This window comes from Ursus maritimus, assembly GCF_017311325.1.
Source record: "Ursus maritimus isolate PB19 chromosome X unlocalized genomic scaffold, ASM1731132v1 scaffold_X1, whole genome shotgun sequence".
In the NCBI taxonomy this organism is placed as follows: domain Eukaryota; kingdom Metazoa; phylum Chordata; class Mammalia; order Carnivora; family Ursidae; genus Ursus; species Ursus maritimus.
In genome coordinates, this window is record NW_024423319.1 from 120151699 (window position 1) to 120179427 (window position 27729).

The 27729-nt window shown below is 44.8% G+C and overlaps 1 protein-coding gene and 2 long non-coding RNA genes across 4 annotated transcripts in view; 1 reads left to right on the forward strand and 2 right to left on the reverse strand.

Moving 5' to 3' along the window:
• LOC103666319 overlaps positions 1–195 on the reverse strand; it is a 282801-nt gene extending 282606 nt beyond the window's left edge. The window contains exon 1 of the long non-coding RNA XR_005835915.1: positions 128–195. This is a non-coding gene — a long non-coding RNA (uncharacterized LOC103666319). The remainder of the gene's footprint in view (positions 1–127) is intronic.
• Positions 196–285: 90 nt separating this feature from the next.
• Positions 286–27393, forward strand: PNPLA4 (patatin like phospholipase domain containing 4). Of its 2 annotated transcripts, XM_040634666.1 has the most exons (7): positions 286–416; positions 1574–1766; positions 5401–5495; positions 5656–5791; positions 16939–17004; positions 26770–26922; positions 27186–27393. In XM_040634666.1, the coding sequence occupies exons 2-7, from the start codon at positions 1587–1589 to the stop codon at positions 27315–27317; spliced, it is 762 nt and encodes a 253-aa protein (XP_040490600.1). In that variant the 5' UTR covers positions 286–416; positions 1574–1586; the 3' UTR covers positions 27318–27393. The 2 variants fall into 2 exon arrangements, with proteins under 2 accessions (XP_040490600.1, XP_040490609.1); XM_040634675.1 differs by lacking the exons at positions 286–416; positions 1574–1766 and adding an exon at positions 3862–3963.
• Positions 17722–22355, reverse strand: LOC103666317. The gene is made up of 3 exons (XR_569470.2): positions 20601–22355; positions 19247–19368; positions 17722–17919 (listed from the first exon to the last, which is right to left on the reverse strand). It is a non-coding gene; the product is annotated as an uncharacterized LOC103666317 (long non-coding RNA).
• Positions 27394–27729: the final 336 nt, after the last annotated feature.

Below are 27729 nucleotides of genomic sequence, written 5' to 3' on the forward strand. Positions count from 1 at the left end.
TCGTTCAGGGTCAGCAAACTCGGGTGAGGGGCCAGACCGTAGGTCGCGCAAAAACACGCGGGCGGACTAAACCGCATCGCTACGTATCGAAGACAACAGGACCGGAGACGAAACTGTTGTCCCTTACCCGTGCCCGGGGACAACCGGGACAAGCGTCCGAATGTGCGCCGCCATGTTGAGTCCAGTGCTTTAAATAGTATGGGCGGGGCCTAGCGGAGGCCTGCGTCAGCATGATGACGCCGAAGCCCCGCGCGGGTAGGCCCGCCCCGACTCCATCCGCGAGACCTTCGTGGGCAGGCCCTCCACGAGCGTGGGCCAGCCTTGATAGGCGGGGCCTTGTTGAGTGACGGCCAGGCCCCGCCCCCAGGGAAGGGCGGGGTAGCAGTTCAACATGGAAGTGCCTCAGACCTGCATTGGTAGGGCGGAGCGTGGGGCGAGCGTGGGGCGGGCGCGGGGCGGGCTCTGGGCCGTAGCGGTCGCTCCCGGGGGTGGGCGGGTCGGAGCAGCCCCCCCAGCACCCGGGCTGGTGCGGCTGCGACCCCCGCCCCGCCGCCCCCAGGCCCCCAGGCCGATGCTGGGCCTGCGCATGCCTGCTGCCCGGATGCTGAGCTCCCCCACTCCACTCCAGTCTGCAGAAATTAAACCTAAACCGGGGCTCGGCTGCCTCGGCTGAGCCTCCTCCGGAATAGAACAAAGGTCTTAGGCCCCTAAACTCGAGGCCCAGGCTCTGTGCCTCACCTGAACTCCCCGGACTGGAATGGGGGAGGGGCAGGGGGCGGGGAGGAGACCCCGGGGGCATCCAGGTGAGCAACGTTGTGGCTGTACGATTTCCTCCACGTGTTCACATCGGGCCCACTGAGGCTTCCGGAACACGGTTCCATCGTTAAATTGATCACAAGTAATCAGTTGGTGCGGATAACAATTCTTGGAGCCTTCAATTGCCCTTGCCAGTCATGACCTTAGTTTATCATGAGAAACTAGGCAATGAAATAAATACATTGCCTTGTTGAATAATAGCTTATTGCATTATGGAATAATTGTAAGCACCTTTTTTTTTGGTTTTGGGGTTTTAAAAAATAACATATACTGATGCTTGCAATGGAAGTGTGGGGCAAGGGAGGCAGGGATTTCTCCTGAAATGTAGTGATGCACTTGCAAAGAGCACGTATGTCTTTTTGGAATTTGCTAGTGTGCAGCGATTTTACCTTCCACCATAGCAGCCGTCCCCGAAAAAGTTTAAAGAAGATCAAGAAAAAAAGACTAAATGCCTTGCCAATTTTAATTTGTTGATCTGTTTCTTGCCGGGTAATCAAATAGTCGATTGCATAATCTATGTGATGACTACAGAGGGCATTTAACTTTTTAAAATTAATACAACTGTATCGGGCCAAGATGAGAGTGTAAAAAGTTTCCTTGAAAAATTTGCCTATTTAATGACACTTTCATTGACGATACTGTGTTTAGCACAGAGAAGTTATATTAAAACAAAGTCTTGGAACGATGAGGCAGGAGACAACACACCACGTGTAATAAACGCCACCAACTTCACAGCATTTTTGTTTTCTATCATTAGTGTCGCAGCCCGAATGAAGCACATCAACTTATCATTTGCAGCATGCGGCTTTCTGGGCATTTACCACTTGGGGGCAGCATCTGCACTTTGTACACACGGCAAAAAGCTCCTGAAAGAAGTCAAGGCCTTTGCAGGGGCTTCTGCGGGATCCTTGGTTGCTACCATCCTGCTAACAGCACCAGAAAAAATAGAGGTAATGAAGTAGTAACCAGGCTGCGTTCCTTGTCGGGAAATTAACACCGAGCGACGGGCAGGGAGGTTAGCTCTACTAAGTTAACTGCAGAGAAATAATCCTTTGCCTGGGTAACAGAAAAGCTTAAGACTTTTCTTTCAAAATTTAATTCTTACGGATCTGTCTTCTGGATTTCGGAAAGATTATTTTGGATGACAGTGAGACAAGGAAGTAAAATGCCTTTTTTAAATTCCTGAGTGTGTATTTAGTCTAAAGATTCCAGCTCTGTTTCTTTCAAGCAAAGGATATGTCTTCTTTTTCTGGTCATGAGAACACCAGCCCTGTTTTCAAGGCCTGGAACACATGGCCGATAATGCTTTGTTCCCTCCCATTTACAAGGAGGTGTATAAAGAAAAATGTGGACCAATAATTTCTATTAAGCAGAATGATACAGAGATTTTGTTTGTTTTTCATTCTCACAGTTAAAAATTGTGAATTCCAAGCAGCTTATCCAGAAGTAATGAAAATAAGCCTTCATTAGGTATTACATTTAATGCAATCTATGTTGTAAAAATGTTTTCTGCTTCTAGAAAGCATTTATGCATTTGCTGACTGGGAGAACTGTCTCCCATAGGTGCAGAATATCCTACCCATTCATTACTTACATACTCTAATGGCTTTAAACAATAATTGAATAATAATTAACACATCCATGCCCAAGAATAAATTTAAGTCACATTTGAAATGTCAAAACCACAAAATTTTAACATCCAGAATCTTGTTCTCATCATCTAGGATGAGCTGCTTATGAAAGAGAAACTGGATTTGAGGCAAGTCGTATGAGAATCCACTTATGTTTTCTTCCTGTCTTTGTACAGTTGCTTTATTGAAAACTAGAGAAGGGATGCAGTGCCGTACAGTTGCACAGAGTGAGAACCCGAAAGCAGTGAATGTAGACGTAAAGTGTGAACACCCCCCAAGCTAGCAGAATCCTACGGGTTAGACTGCTTTCCAGAACTCTTGAGGCTGGTTACTCCTGAGGGGTTGTTTCCTCCTGTCATGAGGGGTTGTTTCCTCCTGTCAGTGCCATCCTTCCTTTAGGTGGGGCAAATCCTTAGCTTTGCAATTGAATAGACCTGGTTTCAGATCCTCAGATTTAGAAACGTATTAAGTGTGATTTAGAAGTAACGTGATCTGGAAATTCTGCCAACATACAGCCACTTAACTAAAATTCTGTGATGTTCAGACACTGATGGTTCCTCTGGATTTGAGACTTGATATCATATTTAAGTCAGATTACCTGTTCTTGTATCTTTTTTTTCAGAAATCGGAGACCCTGTTGTATCATATAGTTGTGTTGGTACAATTGGGTGGGTTGTTGGGTTGGTAAAGGGCAGGACTTACTGGGTGCTCACACTGGAAGGTGCAGAATGATTCTCTGTATTTACCTGGAGCATGCTCGTGTCTCCTTAGTCAAAATAAGCATCCTCATTTCTCCTTTGTCAAAATAAATTTCCAGCCAGTTGACTTAAGGTTATTTTATTTCTTTTCTTTTTAGCATTTGAAATACATCAGTTGTAGGATTGCTTTGAGATTTTTAGCAAACTGTTTTCTACTTATTCACATCCATGTTAGCTCAGCTCTTGCTGATGGTTCCTCGAGCTTTGTGGTGTTGTGACAAATACGTGAGTAATTAATCTAGTTCTGAGCTTATGCATGTATAATTAAGAGGAGCACCTGATGCCGGGTGTATTTTAGGTGGCAGGCAAATTTAGACGTCCATACCTAAGAGCTTAGTGCTGCAAGCCTCTTCTCAGCCCATAATTTGCAAGGCATGGTGTTAGATACAGTGGGAACACAAAGATGAGTAAGTCCATTGCTTAATAAGTTTCCAGTCTGGTCAGGGGAGTGTGTGTCTGTGTGTGTCTGTGTGTGGCACACACGTGTGTGTGTGTGTGTGTGTGTGTAACTAAAGTTAATACAAGAAAGTAGGTTAAGTGGGCAGTCTGGCCTAGTTGAAGGAGCACACATTCCCGACAGCAGGGCCGTGTCCATTCACCACCTCACAAACACAAATCTGCTTGTCTTACTCCCCCTCCCTTCCCCTCCCACCCCCAGGGCTCTGTTTTGACTTAGGACAGGATCCAGATTTCTTGGCCTGCCTCCCAAGACCCCCGGTGACTTAGTTCTCTCATGGCTCACTGAGGATGACTTTCAGGTCAGTGCTCCTTGCTGGCTTGTGCTCACAGTTGTCTCTGCCAGTCTTCCCCCGCAATCTCCTGTCCAGCTCCTACTCACATTTTAGGTCTCACCCTGATGTCTCGTTGGAGGGAAGCCTTGGTTGATGCCCCTATCTTAGTTTTTTGTTTCTGCTACAGTAAATGACCATAAACTTGGTGGCTTAAAACGACACACATGTATCGTCTTACATTTCTGGAGGTCATAATCCTGCAAAGTTCTCACTGGGCCAAACTCAAATCAGCAGCAGGCAATGCTCCCTCTGGAGGATCTGGAGGAAAATCTGTTTCCTGGCGTTTTACGGTTTTTGGAGGCAGCCTGCATTCCTGGGCTCAGGGCCCCTCCCTCCATCTTTAAGCCTTAAACACAGCATCTTCCCTTTCTGATACTCCAGCCTCCCTCTTTCACTTACAGAGACCTTGTGATTACATTGGACTCACCTAGATCATCCAGGATAACCTCCCCATCTCAAAATCTTTAACTTATTCACATCTGCAGAATCTCTTTTGTCATGTAAGGAAACGTTCACAGAATCCAGAGACTAGAATGTAGCCATCCTTGGGGGTGGGAAGCTTGATTCTGCTTACCGCTCTCATACTGCTCTGGGATCTACGCACTGAGACAGTCCTAGGTCTCATGAGGGCAGGGGCTCTTTGAATCTCATTCCACCTGAATCCCAGTGCCTAAGACCCGGTATAGGTTGCATCATGCATGAATTAATAAAGGAAACATAGACCTGGGTTCAGATCCTAACTCTGCAGGAGTTTTGATGAGATATTGGGAAAGATGTTTAATATTCCCAAACCTCAGTTTTCTTGTCAAGTGGGGTATTATACCCACCTTGCAGGGTTATGTGAAGATGAACTAACAGAAGCTACATCAGTGAATCCCAGCACAGACGCCTACCCTCCTCACTACTCAGAGACTACCAATGCCCAAGACCAATGCCCAAGACTCATGTCCAAAGACAAACAGTAGTCATCACGACTCCTATCTTGGTCATTGGTATTGACATTAGTAATCGGTACTGCTGTAATCGGACTGTTTCAGAAACCACAGAATTGGGATGGGAGAGGAGGTCAGTTGTGCTAAATGAGAATCAGAATTGAGCCTTTAAGGTTTTCCCAGATGTGGGTGAAGCCATTTGAGGTGGTTTAAAAAGAGAAGAAAGGGAAAAAAGATCGGACTTGGGAGAACGCATAGCTTGCCTAGGGACTAAGAATGGTGGGTGAGGGCCAGGTCTGGTGGGGATTCACGTAGCTGTGAAGGAAAGGGGCACCAAAGGAAAGGCTAAGGGTTGTGTTGATAAGATCTAGGGTCCAGGTGGTTTGGTGATGGCCACAGGATTCTGGAAAAACAAGGAATTTTTTTTTTTTCTTTACAAATTATAGGTTCACCTATTCATTTCCTTTTTCAGGAATGTAACGAATTTACCTACAAGTTCGCCGAAGAAATCCGAAGGCAGTCTTTTGGGGCAGTAACACCTGGCTATGATTTCATGGCCCGATTGAGGTATATACATGTATATAGAACATTTCCCCCAAAGCACATGAGTGTTGGGGACGCTCTGTATAAACTGTGGCATGCTCAGCTCAGCTTTCTCCCTTCTAAAATATTTACAAGGCGTTCGATAATTCAAGGTGAATAACGCGGGTCACTTTATCTTCTTCAGAAACGGAATGGAGTTGATTCTCCCTTCCAACGCTCACGAGCTGGCCCACAACCGACTGCACGTATCCATCACCAACACCAAAACCAGAGAAAATTACCTGGTCTCCACTTTTCCCTCGAGGGAGGACCTCATCAAGGTAACACAGCCTCCTCTCGTGTTAGAGCAATTCAGCAAGGCCTGATTTAATGACTTCTCCCAGACAAGGAGCATGACCACGTTCTCTAGATCCAGGGTTTCCTATCATGCCTGGGAGAGGGTGAGTGCGTGATAAGTGTTTGATGAACGGGTTAACCAGTGTCCCTCAGAGGCCACCTCGGAGGCTCCCAAGACCTCCCGTAGTGGTTCCATGTTTTTCCCATGATTGTCAGCACATCCCCGTGCACCTGGGAGGCAGGCTGCCCGTGTGGCTGGGTAGCAGCACTAAGTGCCTTGAATGACATAGCTGGTATCTCCCAGTTCACGTCAGGCTTCGTACACGTGCTGTCTTATTCACTCTTCCGCAGGCCTTCTGTACATCAGGTAGGACCGGTGCGATTACTGCCTTTGTACTCTTTCCTGCTTTTAAAGAGAAGAAATGGGTGGAGAGCTTTTACGTGATGTGTTCAAGGTCATAGCAACTGCCTGTGGCAACGCATTCTGGACCCTAGGTCTGTTGACTTTCCAATCTAATGTGCCATTTCTTCCTCTCATTTTGTTTTCATGCTTTTCTGTCCAGACACATTTGAAGGTTGCTCAGTTGCGAATTTATTATCTCTGGGAAATACTTTGGCTAGAGTTGCAAATAACAGTGTGCTTGCTAAGCTAATACATCAAATCTTTGTAAATTGGAAAGAGCGCGTTTTTCTTACAAAAGCTGGGCAGTTTTTTCTCTGTTTTCCCTTTGGTGGGAATCACGGCCAGCTTCAGATAATACAGAGAATGTGTGTTTGGACACAGCAGTGGGCGATGGATTGAGGGTAACTGGTGAAAGTTCTGCCTGAATTACTTGATAAACGCATTGATTTTTACTGTCGAGTCTAACTGTTGGAGTTTTACTGTGTGAATGATATAATTTGAAATACCTAATGAAATGTTGAACTGACAAGTAAAATTACTTTGTGACTTAATAGATTAGAATATTTTTCCTTGGTGTGCTGACTATGCCGTCTTGCACTTATAAATTAATAGTGTTTCCATCTTAGAAAAAGACATTTTTCTATAATCTCGTGGAGACTTGCAAACTATAAAGGGAGGAGTTGGTCAGTCCATGCCTGAGTTGTCACCACCTGCCAATGTCAGCAGAGATACGGGGGGCTGTCCGTGTGCTGGAAGGCCTCTTCTGGCTGGCGGGCAGTAGGACTGCGGTCACTGTGTCAGAAAGCAGGAAGCATTCGATCCAGTTGTTACCTGCTCATTGCATCCATCCTTGGCTTCCATCTTGACAGTAGCAGAGCCCCTGGGGTTTCCCGTAACCCCTCCTAACTTACCCATGACTGTTCACATACTACGTAGTTTGCTGCTTTACCCATTTAGTGTTTATTGTCCGTCTTCCTTCACGAGAGTGTAAGCTCCAGGCGGGCAGGGGTTGCTCTGATTTGTCCACTGTGATAGTCCCTGCGCCATCAATATGGCATCAGCCAGTGAATGGGAATGGATACAGAAATGAACGGAGGTGGATCTGTGACAACGGCTTCATTGAGAACAAAACAAAAGAAGGGGCGTGTCGGTGACTTGGTCAGTTGAGCATCCGACTCTTTTTTTTTTTTTTTTTTTAAGATTTTGGTTTTTTATTTGAGAGAGACAGAGCAGGAGCAGAGAGAGGGAGAAGCAGGCTCCCAGCTGAGTAGAGAGCCCGATGTGGGGCTCGATCCCAGGACCCTGAGATGAGGACCTGAGCCAAAGGCAGACACCTAAGCCACTGAGCCACCCAGGAGCCGGGAGCATCCAATTCTTGATCATGGCTCGGGTCTTGATGTCAGGGTTGTTGAGTTCAGGCCCCACATCGGGATCCACACGGGGTGTGGAACCTATTTAAAAAAAAAAAAAAAAAAAGAACAAAGCATCTGGATCCTACATGTTGAATGTACTTAACAGAATAAGTGAGCTGGTCAGTGGCCCAGCTGGGACTACGGTCCAGATGTCCAACGTTTTGCTTGATGACATCACATGCTGGATGAAATCATCCCCCTCTCAATTCCTTTCATGTGGCAATGTGACTGGCTGAGTGGTGGTCTCCAAAGATGCCCACACCCTAATCTCCAGCACCTGTGGATATGTCACCTCCCATGGCAAAAAGGATTTTGTACATATAATTGAGGTAAAGATCTTGAAATGGGGAGATGACCCTGGATTATCTGGTGGTTCCAACCTAATTCCTAAGTCCTTAAAAGCAGAGATCTTCCCTGGATGCCAGGCACCATTGCTCATTCTGAACAGTCATGCTAGAATATCACAGAGGTAGTAGGTGCTGTGGGCCATCCCCTGACAGCCAGCAAAACAAAGGGGTCCTGCAGCCAGTAGAAGTGACTCCTGCCACTATCTGAACGCGCAGGAAACATTCTCCCCTCCAGCCTCCCAGACGGAAGGTAGCCCTCCCAACACCCTGGTTTTAGCTTCCCGAGAGGTTCTGGTTGCTACACTGCATGGTAAAAGGTACGCGTTTGTTACTTTAAAGCCTCTAAGTTTCTAGTAATGTGTTACAGCAGCAATAGCAAACTATTGCAGTAAGTAAACATGATTTTTTTTCAATTTCCTTTGTTTTGGATAATAACTATTCAGTGAATTGGTATAATTACTTGAGTTCATTGAACAGAAGAGAAATAGTTGACACAAATGTGTAATATCTTGTAAGGAGAATAATTGAATAATTAACATTTATCCTAGGTTATACAAGAAGCATTTTAAATATTTAGCAGAATGCTCTAACCTTTTTCAGAACTAAAAATAGGAAGGATGGATAGTTCCTTGACGGCAGACAGTGGCTATAAAATGTCTAAAATCCATGCCTGGAATACTCAAAAGGAGCGTTTAGTTCAACAGTTAAGACTGGTGGAGACTAGCAGAGGGAAGAAGAAAAGGCATGGAGGGGAAAGAAAGCAAACTCCCTCCTGGGTGGGGACATCATCTGCTTCTGTGCTCTGAGTAACAAAGAGTCCAGTGGTGCAATGCCCTGTCTTCATGCGGCAGGATGGCCATTCTGACCACCTAGTGCAGTGCTGAGGGAGAGGAGGAAGCCGCCTGCCAGCCCTTCCACTTCCCTCCCTCACGGGGAGACGGGAAGCCTCCCAAAGCCAAGAGGGGAAGCATCCCCACAGTGCACACTTGAGTCTCCTGGGAACTTTGCATACCTGGCTCTGAACACACAGCCTTGGGTTTACTTCCCAGTATTTGAAAATTCTGGAGGTGATAAAGACAGACAGAGACAGAGAGACTGAGGCCAAAACCAGAGGTAGAGGATGTCAGGTATCAACTGGTAGCTAGAGAAGGAATCTGGGAGCACTAAATACTAGGGATTTCAACCACCATGTTGCATTTTATACCCATTTTATCATTAACTTGTTTACTCCCTTTCAAACTAGTGTTTTTATTGTTTTTTTAAACGCTGGGCTCTTTATTATCTACCAGGTGACTGCCACCTTTAATTACAAACAGGGTGTCTATGTATGTTAAAGCATGTGTGTGCATGCGTGTATGTATGTCAATTCATTTGTGTGTGTGTGTGTGGGGTGTGTGTGTGTGTGTGTGTGTGTGTGCTCTCTTACAGTAATCATATTTATGCACATCTCTCAACATTCATATCTAGGTCTGCCATTTCCTGACAGTGTCCCCCGGGGCTAATTATGTTTGAGCCTCAGTTTTTCCAACTGTGAAATGGACATAGTAAGTCAATCTCTGTTACCATGGAGAACAATGGAATAAAGCAAGTAAAAGTGTGTTTCAGCAGGAAAGCCCTGTGTGCATGTTGACTACAGCCAGTATTCAGTAAATAGTCAACATATCTGATACTAAGCCACACACGTTTCTGGTCAGCATGCCTGTATGAGTCAGTCGTGAAATGGGAAGTGTCACAGCTTTCTTTCTGAGCAGGAAGATTTACCCTTTCTTGCACATTTAGTGCTCTCCCTGTGTGTTACTTAGCCTCCGTGTTCACAAACAGTGTGCTAACCTACACGTACAGTATCTCAGGAAATGAATTACTACCTCGTTTTGCCATCTTTTGGGGCATGTTACCCCTCTTCACCACGGGTTTTCTTTTATAAATGTGCGTTTCTGTGAGGACTCCTACTTAAATTATATTAATTAACTTTGCTTCTCGTTGCACGAAAGATGATTCTTTCATTTGATATCTGCAACGATAGTTGAGTGTTTTCTACGAACCTGTGTTGACCAATTCTGTGGTGCAAAGATTCCCTTTCTTCGGGATTGGATTTCCATAGTGTTCTGAATCTCGCGTGCACAGTGATGTAACTCAGTGCTATGATCTGAATGTCTGCAGCCCCCCACGGGAATTCGCAATCCCTGACGGGACAGGATCAGGAGGTGGACCTTTGGGAGGTGAAGAGGTCATGAAGGTAGAGCCCTCATAAATGGGATCAGTGCCCTGATAAAACAGACCCCAGACAGCTAGCTCTGCCTTTCCGCCTTGTGAGGACACAGCGAGAAGCAACTCTCAGTAGGCACTGAATCTGCCGGCACGGTGACCTCAGACGTCCCCGCCTCCAGAAATGGGAGAAAGCAGTTTCTGTTGTGTAGAAGCCACGAGGCTGTGGTAGTTTTCTCTAGCATCCCAAATGCATGAAGACGGGAAACGGGTACTGGGAAGTGGGGACGCTGTGGAACTGGGTAATGGACAGAGGCTGGAAGAACGTAGATGTACGTGCTACAAAGAGCCCACATCGCTGTGAGTGGACCTTTAGAGATGCTTCTGAAGAGGACTCGGACAAGAAAGAGGCGAGCTGGAGACAGAGCCGCCATCTTCTCAGTGACTCCCTAAGGGCCTGTGAGCAGAATGGTGGTAGGACTATGGACAGTAACGCCATTCTCATGAGGTCTCAGAAACGAGGACAAGGTCTTGGACACTGGAGGAAAGGCCCTCCCTGCTATGAGGTATCAATGAAGGCTCCTGGTACTTTCTGGAAGGTACAACTTGTCAGAGTAAAAATGGGTATTTGATGAGGCCTCATTCTAAGCAGAGTGTTGAAGGAGCTGCCTAGTTTCTCTTGACTGTTTATGTGAAATGCAAGAAGAGAGAAAATGACTTAAAGATGGACTTGATTATCAAAAGTGAGGTAGAGCTTAAAGATTTGGACCATTCTCCGCCTGTCCTTATTGAAAAGAGTAACAGCGTCTTTAGAACAGAACTGGAAGGTGTGGCCAAACGGACACCTTAAGGGGAATGCTGTCAGCTATCTAAAGAGAAGCGAGGACTATTGTCCAAGACAATGGAAGTATGACCCTGAGGCACTGCACAGATCCTCAGGGCTGCTCCTCTCCTGAGAAGCCCAGAGTATAAGGGCAACGTAGACACACTCACTTCTCCCTGGACAGTCCTTCCCCGCTCGGAGCCACAGCAGTAGGGCCACTGTGGAGACCCCAGACAAGAGGCAAGTTCTGGGGAACTTGTGGCAGGACACTCAGAGGTGGGGCCCCACCCCTGCGCAGCAAAGCTTCAGAACCCGGACCCTGCCACCACGGGCCTGCAGGACGGGACATCAAGCCAAAGAGGATTATCCTCAAGCCTTAAGGTCTAATGGCATTTGCGCCCTTGGGTTTCAGACTTGCTCTGAACATGTTACCTCTTTTTGCTTTCCTGTTTCTCCCTTTTGGAATGGGAATGTCTATCCTGTGCCTTCTCACCACATATTTTAGAAGCACATGACATGATCTCACAGGTTCACAGCTGGAGAACAGATTGCCTCAGGATGAATGGTACCTCGAGTCTCACCCAGTTGATTGAGATGATATTTAGGTGAGACTTGGAACTTTAAACTTTGAGTTGATGCTAGAACAAATTGAGACCTTTTTTTTGGCTGTTGGGAAGGACTGGATATATTGTGCATGCAAGAAGGACATGAATTTGGGGGACCCAAGGTTGGAATGCTATGTTTTGAATGTTTCTGTCACCAAAATTCGGGTTGACCCTAATCCCCATGAGATGGTATTAGCAGGTGGTGCCTTTGGGAAGTGATTAGGTTATGAAGGCAGAATACTCACGAATGGGAAGAGTGCCCCCTTATAAAGCGACCCAGAGAACACTCTTGCCCCTTTGGCCACAAGAGGACACAGTGAGAAGATGGGAAGTGGGCTCTCACCAGACACGAGATTTGCAGGTGCTCTGTTCTTGCACTTTGCAGCCCCTAGAACTGTGATAAATGTCTGCTGTTAAGTCACCCAGTTTGTAGTATGTTGTTACAGCAGCCTGCATAAGACGAAGATGCTCAGGGCTGTTGGTGGTGGTATCCTCCCCCTCCCCCCCATTCTCTATATACCACTACAAGACAGGCATGTGGTCTTTGGATACTACTTTGTCCAGAATTTACTCATGCCAAGTCCGCCCCTGCTCCCCAGTAGCGACTGAGCCAAAAGAGGGTGACACATGTGATATATGCTACCGTACAAGTAGGAGATGATCCCCAGATGGAAGAAACCTTTATAGACTTAGACCAGAGCCCCAAGAGGCCCCCTCCTCCCAATGCTTTGCATTTTGTTCTCCACAACCAGAGAGATCCATTTTGGATACCACACTCTTTTTTTTTTTTTTTTTTTTTTTTTTTTGCGGTGAGTTGAGGGGCAGATGAAATGTTCCCGAGGAGGATGAAATCCACTGATCATTCATGGCTGTGGGTCGGTTGTTGTCAACAGATCAACCTCAAATTGAGATCCTATTTTGCAAAGGCAGACGGTACTTTGGTACTGGAAGAGCCTAGCACTTCTGTTCGGTGGAGCGTGGATGGGATTGTTGGCACAATTTCTCAGTGCCTTGGATTCTTCATAAGTTGGAATCCACACTGAGCCACCTACCGCACAAACTGTCATGAAGACCACGTGTGTGGAAGGGCGTCCTCAGGTCCTCTTGAGTACCCACCGGCTCAGGGTCTTGGACCTTCTGACTCTTCTCCCATGTGCCATGGGTGTGTGGCAAGTCCTTTACTCGCGAGCCCCTTTACACAGTATCCCCTGAAGTCTGGGCTGTTTTTCTTCCCAAGGAAACGTGCCGTCAGGAAATCCAAGCACATTTTAATCTGAGCCTTCAGCAAAGTGTGATGAGGGAGGTAAATCCTTTGTTTATAAGACACTCGTATGTCACTAGCACAGCTGAGCAGAAATGATTTTGAAATTAACCATGCTGAGGAACGGCGCTGTTGGCCACTTGTCTGAATTAGGATCCGTCATTGAATTCTTCATGTTTAAAACCGATGGACATATGTGGTCTGAGCTGGTCTCTCGACCCAAGTGAATGCTCGCTGATCTATATTCCCAGGAAAGCTTTCGTGCAGAACCACGTCCCTTGGGGGATGAACGAGCCTGTCTCCATTGCTACCATGTCCTAGATTTCTGCACACGTGGCGAGAATGCTCTTAGAGCAAGATCTTCTCACATGTAGCCTTCTGAAGGTGAAATAAGGCCTGAATTTAAGATTGGTCATTATCTTGGGAAGACTGGGGAAGATAAATTTGAATCTGTCTTTGAATTTCAACTACACCAGCAGGCTCTGAATAAACAGCCAGATCCTCATTAAACCCCACAGCAAACTCTAGGCATAAATGGAACTTGTTGGGAATGTATTCTCTAAGGGAGCCAGGCCACATAATTTCCTAAACACCCCTTTTCTATAAAATGTGAAATGAAAAGAGCTAGTCAGAACGTGTATTGAATATGCACTTGGCAGTGTTGGTACAGTTGCTGCAGGAAGTCACTGTTATTTTTATCGTTGTATATTTAGTAAGAATGAGACAGAAAGCAAACCAATGTTTGCACCTACGTCCATTGCTTAAAGTGCTGGGCCCTGCGATGGGCCGCGAATGGCAAGACCCTGATTTCTGCGTCAGTGTTGTCAACCATGATGCCCCTGATATTTGGGGGTCCTCTACTTCTCTGTGGTGGTACGACCTGTGCACTACAGCGTGTTTACAAGGCTTTCTGGGCTCTACCCACCAGATGCCAGTAGTACCCCCGCCCCCCAGACACAGCTGTGACACACAGTACTGTCTCCACACATCGCGAAACAAAAACACCCCCTGCCCTTGATGAGAACCTCTGCACTCCATGTATTGCGATTTACTGGTGAGAAAAATCTCTCTGGGAAAACAACACAGCAAGACAGGCAGGAGGACACATTTAGGTCTACTGTCTTATCAAGTGGCCTGAGAATGTCTGCGTTTGTCTCCTTCCTTAGAAAACCCTCTTTGCCTCCAATAAAATGGCAGGAAGCGGACCGTGAATAAGAAAAGCTACTTCGGTCCTAACTGTGGAAGCTAATTTCCCCACGAAACTTAGTTTGATATACAAATCAGCAGCACGTATAAAAGGGAAGTGCGGTATGACAGAATAGATACATTGACTGAGAGCAGTGGCAGGCATTTTCCTGTTGGATGAGCTCTTCCTATCAGTGAGGGGGGTTTGTACTGTTCTTATCTGTAGGAAAGTAATTGAGGAGTATTTTTCAACCAAACACTGCAAAAGAGATCAAGCATTAACTTGTGAACTTCACATTATACTCTGACACATGGGGGAAAAAACACATAATTCTGATTCTAATGGTAGTGATTTTTTTTTTTTTTTTTGGAGGGCAGATCTAATTGTGCGGCGTACTGAAATAAATTGTTATATGTACAGAGTGTCTTTGATTCTTTAAAGAGCGTTAAGTACGGCAATTTCACAATATGTGTGCTATCCACAAACTGTTCCAGTTATCGCTACAGTGCAATGTTGCATTTTGCCAAATAACTTCACTAAATAGCCACAGTGTGCCTGCAAAACATACCTACAGTGTGTAATTGTTTCTTTGGAGGGGTAGTCAATTGATGACGGAGCCAAATTTAGTTAGGGGGAATGCAGTGCCTGTAACGGCGAACAGCCTTTCTCTGAAAAACCCCTGACTGCTGATATTTTGGGGCCTAGAAGGTTGGTTTCTGTCCTGTCGTCCCCCGCGGGCTTGGGAAGTGATCTCCCACAAATCCAGAGACCACGCTCACTCCTGCTTTGCTCCTTTGTACGCTAGGTGTGCCAAACGTCACGGCACACCATTCTGTCCAGCCGCCCATTTCAAGAGGAATGCCTAAGGACACGCCTGTCTACACTCACTCTTCTTTGTCGACGGTTCACAAGTCTCGCACAAGATTACCATCGTACTTTGGTTTGATGCCCTGCTATTGACATCTTGCAATTCTTTTTTTTTTTTTTAAGATTTTTTTAATTTATTTATTCGACAGAGATAGAGACAGCCAGCGAGAGAGGGAACACAAGCAGGGGGAGTGGGAGAGGAAGAATCAGGCTCATAGCAGACGAGCCTGATGTGGGGCTCGATCCCAGATCGCCAGGATCACGCCCTGAGCCGAAGGCAGACGCTTAACTGCTGTGCCACCCAGGCGCCCCATGATATCTTGCAACTCTTAACACCTGTATTTCATTTTGCACCGGGCACACAAATTATGTAGCTGCTTCTGGCACCAAGCAACAGCTTGGGACAGCACGGATGTGTGACCTGTGTCACTCTCTTCCCTCATTCCTGCTGGAGTCCTTGCATTGTGCTGTGACATCACCGAGTTTGCTACTACACAAATCTGATGCCCCAGGTGCTTCTGGGCCCCCTGTCAAGAGCCCGGTGCTGTGAGGGCAGTTACAAGCAGGACCGCTCTCTCTGTCATCGACATGCCCCCAACAACATGGCAGAATCCTCGTTTCTCCCACTGTTCAGACTGGCAGGGAAGCTCCAGGGGGCCTCCATTCCCACCATGGGGAAGGGGAGATCACGACAGTCATCTGTCCAGTATGAGCCCTGAGAAGGACTGGCTGACTATGCAGGAAACAGACTGCTCTCCCGTTAGCCTCTTCGGGCAGTGAGCAGCCAGGAGGAGCTGCTGCAGAGGAAAGTGGGTGCCAACTTGCAGGTGCAGGATGGAGACATACATGCATTCCAGCTGTGTCAGGTGACAACCCAGAGAGGACTCTTCCTGTAGAAAGTGCATTTGCTGGAGTCCAGATCTATTATTTTTTCAATTTGGAATAAATTGGCCTTTGAGGGCTAACCTCAGAAAACATACCTGTAGTACTGTTTCTTTGGGGGAAATGCCCTCTGAGTTCTAAATAATTATACATGGGTGATTTACAAAACAGTTTGGGGGCCATAATCCATTTCTGAATAATATATGCCCCCCCAATCTCATGAAATTTCAATAAACAGCTGTAGCGTCTTTGCTTACTAGTTGAAAGATTAGATCCTCAATATTCAGTGTCTAATGCTGTATCTTTCCAAATAGAATAGGAGGGATTTGGAAACTATACTGGAAAATAAAACATGTACATCTCAGAAAGGTTGCCACTGCCCGGCTTCTTCCGTTGGGTTGCTGTTTTAAATGGCAATCTTTTTTCACTTTTTCAAAGAAAGGTAAGGGATAATTGGTGCCCCTACCTGCCACTGTCTCATTACGTATCTAGACCATGTTGCTAACGCATGAAATGTGTTGCTCCCCTTAGCAACATCCTGGTGACAAATTAGAACACCCCCGAAGCTGCAGACCAGTCTCCCCTGTAAGAACCAGAGGGGCTCGTGCCTCTGAAAACTAAGAGTGCAACTTTCTTTTCTTTTCTTTTTTTTCTTTAAAAAGAAAACTCTACCGCCAACGTGGGCCTCAAACTCATGACCCCAAGATCAAGGGTCACAGGCTCTACGCACTGAGCCAGCCCGGCATCACAGGGGTGAGACTTTAGAATGATTTTTACAGTATATGCGAGAGCACTGTAAATAATTTATGAGCACATACTCAAGAATTGAGACCTACCTGGAGATCCATGTTGTAATGACTTGGTCGTCTACAGTTAAAATCCCGATGTTACTCAGGTGAAGTCCACGGGTTCACAGAACATTGAATTGTTCATATCTCTTCAAGGTCTTTTCAGATATCAGAAGTGTTATCTTCTATTCAACGGTGTCCTGTGTGCACTTGACATAGATGGAACTCATTTCATTCTTTATAGTAAATGTCATTATTTTTTGAAAGATTTCACATCTGATAGTAAATTTATCAAATCTGTGGCATGCGTGCTAATGCCTACGTTTACGAGCTGTTTATGTTATTCCTCTAGGTTCTGTTGGCCAGCAGCTTCGTGCCCGTGTACGCAGGACTGAAACCAGTGGAATACAAAGGGCAGGTAACGTTCTCATCACTGATGAATTATCCGTACTTCCAGCAGTAATATGTTTCCTTTGAAGGATCCAATTTTGTAATTATTCGGGTGGTTGCAAATCAGTTTATATGATTTGTTTCATAAATAGTTTTGATTGTAACAGAAAAAAGAAAAAATCAAGTACAGGGGCCCTGGCACGTTACTGTCAAGATCTTCAGATTCAGAATGACTGAGATACTCCTTTTTTCATCTGATTAAAAACCTCATCCCTTTTGTTAAAAAAAAGAGTAAAGGACTTCAAAAAATAAAGTCCTCTTTACAGCTGCTTCTATAAGCAGACCTATGCTGTCAGGTGGGAAAAGGCATCAGGATGCCACACACCCTCCCTTGCCCAGCCAAAGCTGGAGCACTGCCCCCCGTGCCCCACACAGGAGCCCCTGACCCGGGAGCAAGGCCCTCTTCTCCCAGGCCCTTCACGTACCCAAGTGTTTGTCAGGCAGTCTGCGTTCCAGGAGAGCTCTCTTCACGTGGGGCTGACACTCAAGGCAGGAGGCGGGTTCTGGGAGAGAAAGGGAGACGTGAGCACCCAGCAGTCTGGTCTCAGTCAGCACTATGGGGAGGTATTTTTAAAGATTTTATTTATTTGAGAAAGGAGGAAAGAGTGAGAGAGCACAAACTTGAGTCAGCGGGAGAGGCAGGAGGAGAAGCAGGCTTCCCTCTGAGCAGGGAGCCCGATGCAGAGCTCAATCCCAGAACCCTAGGATCATGACCCGAGCTGCAGGCAGACCGTCTACCGACTAAGCCCCCCAGGCGCCCTTATGGGAAGGTACCTGAGCTAGCTCCTTTCTGCATTCTGCACCGTGGCTGCATTCAGTGTTCATCATCCTACCCTCTTCGGCTCCTCCACACAGACACACACTTTATGATCAAATACACAATCTATTTAACACATACCAGAGAGATACATTTTATAATCAAATACAAGATGTACTTAACACATACCGGAGATATATATTTGTAATCGAATACAGTATCTTTTTTTTTTTTTAATGATTTTTTATTATATTATGTTAGTCACCATACAGTACATCCCCGGTTTCCGATGTAAGGCTCGATGATTCATTAGTTGCGTATAACACCCAGTGCACCATGCAATACGTGCCCTCCTTACTACCCAACACCGGTCTATCCCATTCCCCCACCCCCATCCCCTCTGAGGCCCTCAATTTGTTTCTCATGGTCCATAGTCTCTCATGTTTCATTCCCCCTTCTGATTACCCCCCTTTCTTTATCCCTTTCTTCCTTACCGATCTTCCTAGTTCTTATGTTCCATAGATGAGAGAAATCATAAGATAATTGTCTTTCTCTGTTTGACTTATTTCACTTAGCATTATCTCCTCCAGTCCCATCCATGTTGCAGCAAATGTTGAGAACTCATTCTTTCTGATAGCTGAGTAATATTCCATTGTATATATGGACCACAACTTCTTAATCCAGTCATCTGTTGAAGGGCATCTCGGCTCCTTCCATGATTTAGCTATTGTGGACATTGCTGCTATGAACATTGGGGTGCATATGGCCCTTCTCTTCACTACGTCTGTATCTTTGGGGTAAATACCCAGTAGTGCAATGGCTGGGTCATAGGGTAGCTCAATTTTTAACTTTTTAAGGGACCTCCACACTGTTTTCCAGAGTGGCTGTACCACAAATACAGTATCTTTTTAATACACATAAGAGATATGTATTTATAAGGGATACACTATCTGACACATCCAGAAGTATGCATTTTAAAATCAAATGCACTATCTTCTTAAACAAACAGAGGTCTGTATTTATAATCACATACGGCATCTACTTAACACATACTAAACATACATATTGTATAATCAAATATGGTATCTTTTTTAAAGATTTTATTAATTTTGGTGAGAAAGAAAGAGAGAGAGCCTGCATGAACAGGGGCAGAGGCAGAGGGAGAAACAGACCCTGGGATCGTGACCTGAGCCAAAGGCAGATGCTTAACTGACTGAGCCACCCAGGGCCCCTCAAATACAGTATCTACATAACACCCAAGACCAGGCACATACTCATGGATGAATAAATGCCATTCGTTTCATTTGTTTCATATATACCTAATATGTATTTATTCCTAAGTGTGTAATGAAAAATGGTATCTGTCATTCATTCATTCATACATTCACTCAGTCACTTTGAGGGCCCAGCACGATACCTGTACAGAAGGAACGCATTTTTATAAATCTCTTACCTAATATGATTGGGAACCTCTCTGAGTTCTCATGGTTTCTTTCTTTGAGCTCTCCTGGCCTTTCCAATCCTTTGCTTCCTGTACAATCTTGGGCCCAAATGGATCCGCCCCAGGATGGTGGTCTAAAGGGACAGATGAGGAGAGCAAGGGCCAGAGAGGTTAAGTAGCTGGGAGGTCATGTAGATACTAAGACACAGAGCCTAAGACAGACCATTATTCTGACTTGAACGCTACTGATTAGCCATATGCGTACGGTACATACAGAAAGCTAACACCCTCCTTGTGACTGCTTAGAAATAAAATATACATTCTTGTTAAGAGCAACATAAAATGATTTAAACATCAGCTTATGGAAAGCAGGGTTTGTTCCCCCTATCGTTCATACTGTCTCTCAGAGCTAACAGGTATTTGGTTCCCAAGGACTGTGAGCTATGTTGTCATCTGAAATTTTATTTGAAATGTACTACAGTTTAAATTAATTAAAGTCAGTTAAGAACCTTTTCCCTCTTACTGTAGGAGTAAAAGTTAATATTTATCTTTAGCTGTAAATTTTGAATACAGATGCTATCAAAATCAACTCTATTTTAGGAACGTTAACTTTATAATCATCTGAAATGTAATGATTTTACTTCAAAGCTTGAATTTATAATAGACAATGATAGAAATGGCTAAATGGGAAACAATGGTAAGGTCTTTTAGAGATTATATATTATGAAAGAGGGTTTCAGGAATCCAGAATCATCAGAATTGCCTATTTTTTTTTTTTTAAGATTTTATTTATTTGACAGAGAGAGAGAGACAGCTAGCGAGAGAGGGAACCCAGGCAGGGGGAGTGGGAAAGGACGAAGCAGGCTCCCAGCAGAGGAGCCTGATGTGGGGCTCGATCCCAGAACGCCAGGATCACGCCCTGAGCTGAAGGTAGACGCTTAATGACTGAGCCACCCAGGTGCCCCCAGAATTGCCAATCTGATCAATGATTAAGAGGTGGTGACTGAGCAGGCAGGATGTAGATACAGCATGTGATGGTAAGGAGATAGGGACTTCAGAAAGGGAGCATGGGGTCAAGGTGACAGTAGAGCTGAGTCCCAGAGCCCTGTGAGCTCTAAGACTATGCTAAACACTTCCCTGTTGAAGTATTAGTAAGAGTATCACGAAAGAGGTACAGGTGGAACAGGCTTCTAGTTTTCTTGCACCATGAATTTTTCTCTCCTTCCTTACAACAGAGTCACGGCCATTAGCTGGACTTGGAGCAGCATGTTTAAAAGGCCACATTTCCCAACTTCCCTTGTAGCTAGGTGTGACTACACATTTAAGTGCTGGCCAGAGAGATAAGCTGAATTACAGTGGGACTTACCTTTGTTGACTTCCTGCTGCCCAGAACTTAGTTGTGATGGCTGGAACTGTAGCAGCTGTTGTGGATCATGAGGTCAGAAATCACAGGCTGGAGATTGTCACGGAGTGAGCTGGAAAAGACCTCGGCCCTGAGTGATTTGGGGAGGCCACCCGTACCACTCCATCGTGCATTTTCTTTTTCCCAGAAAAGGAAGTAAAACTTGTGCTATGATTGTTTTCTGTCAGCTGCAACAGAAGGGATTACTACACAGTATTTTATAGATGAGGATGTGCAGATGCCAAGATGTTCAATTTACTTCCCTGAGGTCCTTCCCTGAGGTCATGTAGCTAGTAAGGGGGCAGCTTTCCCAGGATGATCTCCAATGTTTGTGTCTCTACTGTGCCTCTTGCCCCACTTTGCTTAGTGCATTCCTTTAAAAAAAAAAAAAAAAAAATCTCAAGTTTATTTCCCTCCATCCCCATTCCCACTTCTTGGGTTTGTGACCTGACAGCTAGCAATGGTTACAGGGGTCAGCTGTTCTCAGCTGAGTTTCCCATTATATGACTGAGCACTTGGACGTGAATGCGGAAACACAGCCACAGCTCAACGGCAGGGAATGCAGCCCCCGAGCTGTGAGAGCGATGGAGACCAGCACTGAGGCCCGTGACCTTGGGCAGGAGGACAAGGTCTTGCTGATTACCCATGTCTGTGCAGAGCAGATACATGATAACTACTTAATTTTAATGCTTTCTGAAAGCACTCGGTTTTCCCTGGTGGTTTACTGGTGTCCACAAAGAGGAGACGGCATGTGCCTGAGGACGGACAGAGCCCTCGGAGACCTTTTCCATGGATGCAGACCCGGAAGGACATGGCAGCGTTGCTCTGTGCTCAACATGGACTCTCCATCAGCCTGATGGCCTCCCACAGGTTTAGAAGGTTTCTAGGCCAAGTTGTTTTCCAGAATCGTTCCATTTTCAGGGAAATGTGAACTCTGCTTTAAACGCAGTGTTTTGCTGTGGGTGTGAGCTTTTGCTAGGATTTAAATTACAAAAACATTTCCATCCTGCTGAAAACACCTCTCCTGTTGTAGGTTTTCGTGTTTTCATGGAACTCGCGTCTTGACTGGTGTGTTTGCTGTGGTGGTTTCTCTGCAGTGACGGAGGTCGTGTCGGCAGTGAGGGCAAAGGGAACTGAGGCTGACTTGCATTGGGGCCGTCGAGCCATGGGACGCAGAGCAGTGCCCGTGTGGTGGAGGCCAAGAAGGGCCACGTGCCCACTCCGCTCTTCCCACTCCCGTGGCACGTACAGACCTTGGTCCACATCTGCTAGAACCTACGTATCGAACATACTGGATTTTATTAATATTTCTTTGTGGACCTAATATTTTTATTTTTAAAATCAATTATTAGTCACTTAAAAGTGTCAGACTTCCGTAACACTAAAGATTAACTTGACAGACAGTACATTTCCTTCCTCACCTGTCTACCAGCTGTTTGAAGGGGTATGACCTCTACTTCCTTTAACTTAAGTTAAAAAAAAACAAAAAAACAAAAACAAGTTCTTGTAGCTTTTACTGGCTTCATGTTATAAGACCATTTTTAGTACTCTGTTTATGGCAGGTCGTCATTAACAGCTGAATACTTGAATGAAAGAATGCAAACATACTGAAGGTCAGGCTTGTATTTCTTACTGATGAACGTTCCGTCCATATGTATGGCCTCTGGACATGCATACCGTCAGGCCACGTTTTCACAGGTCCTTGCCATCAGTTTGAAACAAAACCGAGCATTTCCAAGAGCAGCTCTTAACTATCTGTTTTGTTTTGTTTTTTAAGAGATGGCTTTATCATTGATAAGTGACGTAAATGTCAGAATAGCAGAATAAGAACATCTCTAGAGCTGATAAATGCAGATCACAAGAAAAGCTGCGGGATTTTAGGGTTTTGTTTTGTTTTTTGGTCTGAAATAGAATTTAGGTAATATTTTGTTATATAGAGAATATTTAACATTGACTTATTCTGGTCTGTTGAGCATTTTGCAAGGTTATGGATTATTCATTCTTTCATTATTGACATATTTGTGGGAAAGATAACTATGGAATACTCTGTTACTATGTATTTATATGAAATGATTGCTACAGACCTTAGGCGTCTAATTCTTCATGATTTAGACGTTTCACATGGATATGTGGCTCAGTCCCATGAGAGCCGGCTAGATTCGGCTGGATGCGAAGCTGCTTATCAATTCACAGTTAATCTGAAAGACAAGATCTTAGTTTTCAGCAACATTCTAAAATGTTTTGAATTGTCTGTTTGAAAAGTTACATTAGTCCTCCAGGGAATATTTCTGATGTAACACTCAGTGTTTTCTCAAAATTGAGTATCATTTTTTAATGAAAAATTAGAAATTCAAAAATGAAGTCAACAATGTACCAATAATCTTGAGTAAAATAGTAGCAGGGTTGTTCAACCTCTTCTTAAACTTTTTATTTATTTTAAGCTGTCTCCCTTGTATTAAGGAAAGCTCATCTATCTCTCCTCCCCTCCTGTGTTTCTTCACTTCGAATGGGAGATTCTGACCTATCTCCTTGTCTCTCTGTCTCTCCTCCCTCTATTTTGAGAATCAAGGACCAAGAATGTTCTGTTGGACATAACTATTTTTCCTCTATATCATACAAGACATGTTTGAAAACACAGAGTGATTCTTCAGACTACACTTACCGCCCCAGGCCCCGCCTCCCCCACCCTGCAGGAAACAGTTCTGATCTCCATGGCTGTTCTACAGTGTGGGAGAAGGAAGAGTGCCAGTGAGAAGACCAGCTGTACCCCTTCTGCTTGCATGCTCCACAGCAGGGGTTGGCAGGTATTTTCCGAAAAGCATCCGGTAGGAAATACTTCTGGCATGCTGGGACAAATAGTCTCTGTTGACACAGCTACTCAAGTTTGCTGGCATAGTGGAAAAGCAGCACAGCAATACGTAACTGAAAGGACACGGCTATATGCCAATAAAACTTTATTAAAAAAGCAGGTGGTGGGCCGCACTTTGCCAACCTATAACCTAGACACCAAGCAATCCTGCAAGCCTCAATTTCCTTTTCTGTAAAGTGAGAAAACTGGTTGTACTAGCATGACCTTCCTATCTGTTAGCATTCTCGTAGAGATTAAACTAGGTAAGATGGGAGAGGTTGAAACCATTAGGCCCTGTGCCATGGTACTTATAATAATTATAGCTTTCAACATCTCCTCCATTCTCCTGACAAACTACTTTGTACTCACTTCCTTTCTGAACAAAACACTGAAGATATTTCAGCCCTGCATCAAGTCTTTCTCACGAACATACGTATCTCAGTGTCCGCCACGAGTCCGGGCACACACTAGATGCCCTGAAATACTCCCAGAATGAATTCATAGGCCCTTACAGTAGAGATTACTTCCCTAGGTTTTTCTTTAAGAAGGTTTTCCCCTTTAGCTACGTAACAAGACTTGCCTGAATTCATAACCCTCGGGGCATGTCCATCGCATGTTCCCAGAGCACATCCATGTGCAAGGCAGAATCTGACAAGTCCTGACACGTGCATAAGCTGGCCTGTTTGCCATGTGACAGTTCCCACTGTCCCTTTAGAAGTGATACAAGACCATCAGGGGAAGAACCAGCACGGTTTGGTTTCCTCCCTGCAGAAGATGCTGGAATCACAGAAGCTCAAGATGGTAGTTACCAGCTTACAGAATGCTGCCCACAGCGTGGGAGGAGGAGATGGCTTGCAGGAGACTGTAGCAAACAGCCAGAGACTCCATGGACAGCAGCATTTAAAACGCAGACTTTTACACTAGAGCACACTAGATAGGAAATATTTCCACTTTGAGTTTGGGGTGGAGGGATGTTTCCTGCTGTCACTGTTGTTTCTAGAGCTTTTGCTAGAATCAGCATGCCTGCATGGATGTGTGGCTTTGGGGAACGATACAGCAGGTCCTGAGCATAAATCAGGAGTCGGATGCACCGTGCTTGGAGTGTCTGCACTGGTATCGAGTTGTGGTTATAGAGGAGCTGGTCATGGTGCAAATTTAATCAAGGCATTTGATAAGCTATACGCTCTCCACCGTCATTTATCCAATCTTAGAATAAGCTAACAAGAGTGAAGAGAATTTGGAGAAGGACTTTTCAGTTCCCGGAAACAGCAGTCATTAACCCTCTGGTAAATTAGAACACTCTGCGATGTGATGAGCCAGACTGCCCTTCATTTCCTTAAGCTGAGGGAGTCAGATGAGCTCGTATGACACACGGTACATACTTTTAATTTCCCTTGATGAAAACTGCACAGATTGTTACATCACTGGTGATCTACTCTATTGAGAATATGAACGATCATTTTGGAAGGTTTTCTTTTTTTTCTTCCTTTCTAGGTATTAACATATTCCAGAAATCCGTATCCATGCCCAAAGCAACCAGAAAAACAAAACAAAACAAAAGGAAGTTCTGGGACAGGAAGGCACGGGAGCAGATACTTTGGGGCCTTCTCACTGCAAATCTCCCTTATTTTAAACTGTTTATATAAACGTGCACAGACACATGGGAACATGGGTGTGTTAAACACAAACAAACACATATGAATACGCGTCTATATGATACATAGAATGGAATTACATGATAATGTGTGTTATGTTCTTTTAAAAAGAACGACGATATGCAAGTTATGCAGATCAGTTTCATTATACTCTAATCTACTTCTGTTTTCTCCAAGACCAAAATGCAATCCCCTCAAATTTTCAACACCCTTTCACTTTTTCATGTATTTACATTTATTCTCTCTGGGGCGGGGACGTAGCGGCTGGCCAAAGCCACTGTAAACACTGCAGGACTGATCACTCAGTCATTAGCGTTAGCAACAAAAATGAGTGAAAAAGACACTTAAAAACACAAGAGACACCTTAGAACAGAATGAATGTATGTTTTAGGCAAGGTCAGGGCATTTGATACGAACCCGCTTCTCCCTCCTCCCTCTGCCTTTGGGCTGAACAGAACAGCTGTGGTTTTCCTACATGCATTCCAAATGTTCAGGGGAAACTTAGTATAACAGAATTCTCCACTAAAGCTGCTTTTGTGGGCTTCTCAACCATTATCAGACTTTGTTTTTTTCCCTGTCAACTGAAGGATATTTCCAATCACAGATACAGCTTGGAGGATTTGTACTTTAGTTCTGTGTGTGTCTTCGTGTATCGTGAGAGCTGATGATGTCAATACTGTCCATTCAAAAGATGCTTGACACTCTTTTGCATTGAAATGGATAGCTAAGGAATATCATCGTCCTGTTTCTTTAGTTGTCCTTTTTCACCACAACTGTTCAGGAGCCTCTAAGAAGGTTTTCTTACCAGCTCTGTCCATCTTTCTCCTCTGGGTATGGGTCTGCAAACACAGAACCTCTTCTGAGTTCACTGGGCTTTGCTTTTTTAATGTAGTACTTCCCGTTCTTTGTGGCTTTGAAACCTCCTGTCTTAAACACAGGAGCCACTTTGGAAATAGCAGGATTTCTGGCTGTTTGGCGTACTTTTAAGGTTGCTACAGAAAATGCCAGTTTCTAGTGTTGGTAATAAAAATGGAATGTCCCGTGGTGGTAGATGGTTTACTCAGTATCAACAGTAAACGTGGCTTTCCACTTTGATTCAATGATGAACCCCAACCTTATTACATGTCTTCTTGTGTATGCACTGTTGTCATAAACATTTAGGTACATCTTATGTATAATAATCTAGTTAAAGCTTTGAAAGAACTGGAGAGGGGGTCCTGGGTGTCTCAGTTAGTTGGGTGTCTTCCTTCAACTCAGGTCAGGATCTCAGAGTCCTGGGAGCGAGTCCTGCATCAGGCTCCCTGCTCCAAGGGGGGCTTGCTTCTCCCTCTGCCTCTACCTCCCTCTCTTTCTGTGTCACGAATAAATAAATAAAATCTTAAAAAAAAAAATAACCAACTGAAGAGCCTTCCCAATTCTGTGAGGTTCTCATTATATGGGTAAATGATAGGTGTACAAAGGTTTATACAAACATCACCAATCCGATTGGTGATGATAAATCGTAATTTAAGAGCATTTGCAGGACATGGATTCTATTGGAAGGAAAGAGTCCTATTGAAAACTCTGTGCTCATCTTCCAGTGGGAGGTATGTCATTGACATGTGCTGACAAGGGGTGTTTCTTTCCACAGAAGTGGGTAGATGGAGGCCTCACGAACAGCCTTCCCATTCTGCCTGTAGGCCGGACGGTGACCATCTCACCCTTCAGTGGACGACTGGATATCTCCCCGCAGGACAAAGGGCAGCTGGATCTCCACGTTAATATCGCCAATCAGGACATAATGGTGAGTCAGAGGTTCCGTTATATTTGAAGATAACCACCTAAAAACTGCCACATGCTTCCAACAAACTAGTATCTGACCCCACACGTCCACAGTGCCCAGGCTGAGAAACCCTCAGCTACTCTCCGGCTGAAGTTAAACCTTTAAAGTTCGATTTTCTCAAACTCATGTTTTAAAATCACCATTTGCATCCATGGTAAGAAATCTTAGGTTACACTTACCTGTACGGTAATGTCCCATAGCTTCCATTTGTTCTTCTGTTCTAGGTGTCCGTGGCAAACCTGGTGAGGCTTCACCAAGCCCTTTTCCCACCACGCAGGACGGAAATGGAATCACTGTATCGACATGGCTTTGATGACGCCATGAAGTTTTTACTCAAAGAAAATTGGTTTGAATAGAATGCTTACAAGTTTATAATGCAAAACAGACTTCATACTTGTTTTTTTCATTTTTGTCCATATAGTTGCTGATGGAGGTTTCTAATGAAATCATTTAAAAAAAAAAAAACCTATCAGGATTCTCTATGACGAGTTTTTGTAATATTTGTGATTATTATTACTGTGCAAGGAAATGAGAGGTATTTTATGAGGCAACGTCACTGAGAAGGATGCACACAGGTCATGAGAAGTCCTTTTCAGAGAGCAGTCATGTCCTTTGGAGAATGTAGAAGGGTAAGCAATTTGGGTAAACTACGGAAAGTTGAAAATGGAGGCCTGCCACGTAGGCTTTCTTCCTACACGGAATGTGACTGCATGCTTTTCATGTGAAACATGCGTGTCTGCCTGGCGTACCAGTCACCCCGGGGTGGAG

Coding starts and splice junctions, on each gene's coding strand:
- PNPLA4 (XM_040634666.1), top strand. CDS start 1,587: ATGAAGCACATCAACTTATCATTTGCAGCATGCGGCTTTCTGGGCATT. Junction 1,767..5,400: donor CAGCACCAGAAAAAATAGAG/GTAATGAAGTAG, acceptor TTCCTTTTTCAG/GAATGTAACGAATTTACCTA. Junction 5,792..16,938: donor CGAGGGAGGACCTCATCAAG/GTAACACAGCCT, acceptor TTATTCCTCTAG/GTTCTGTTGGCCAGCAGCTT.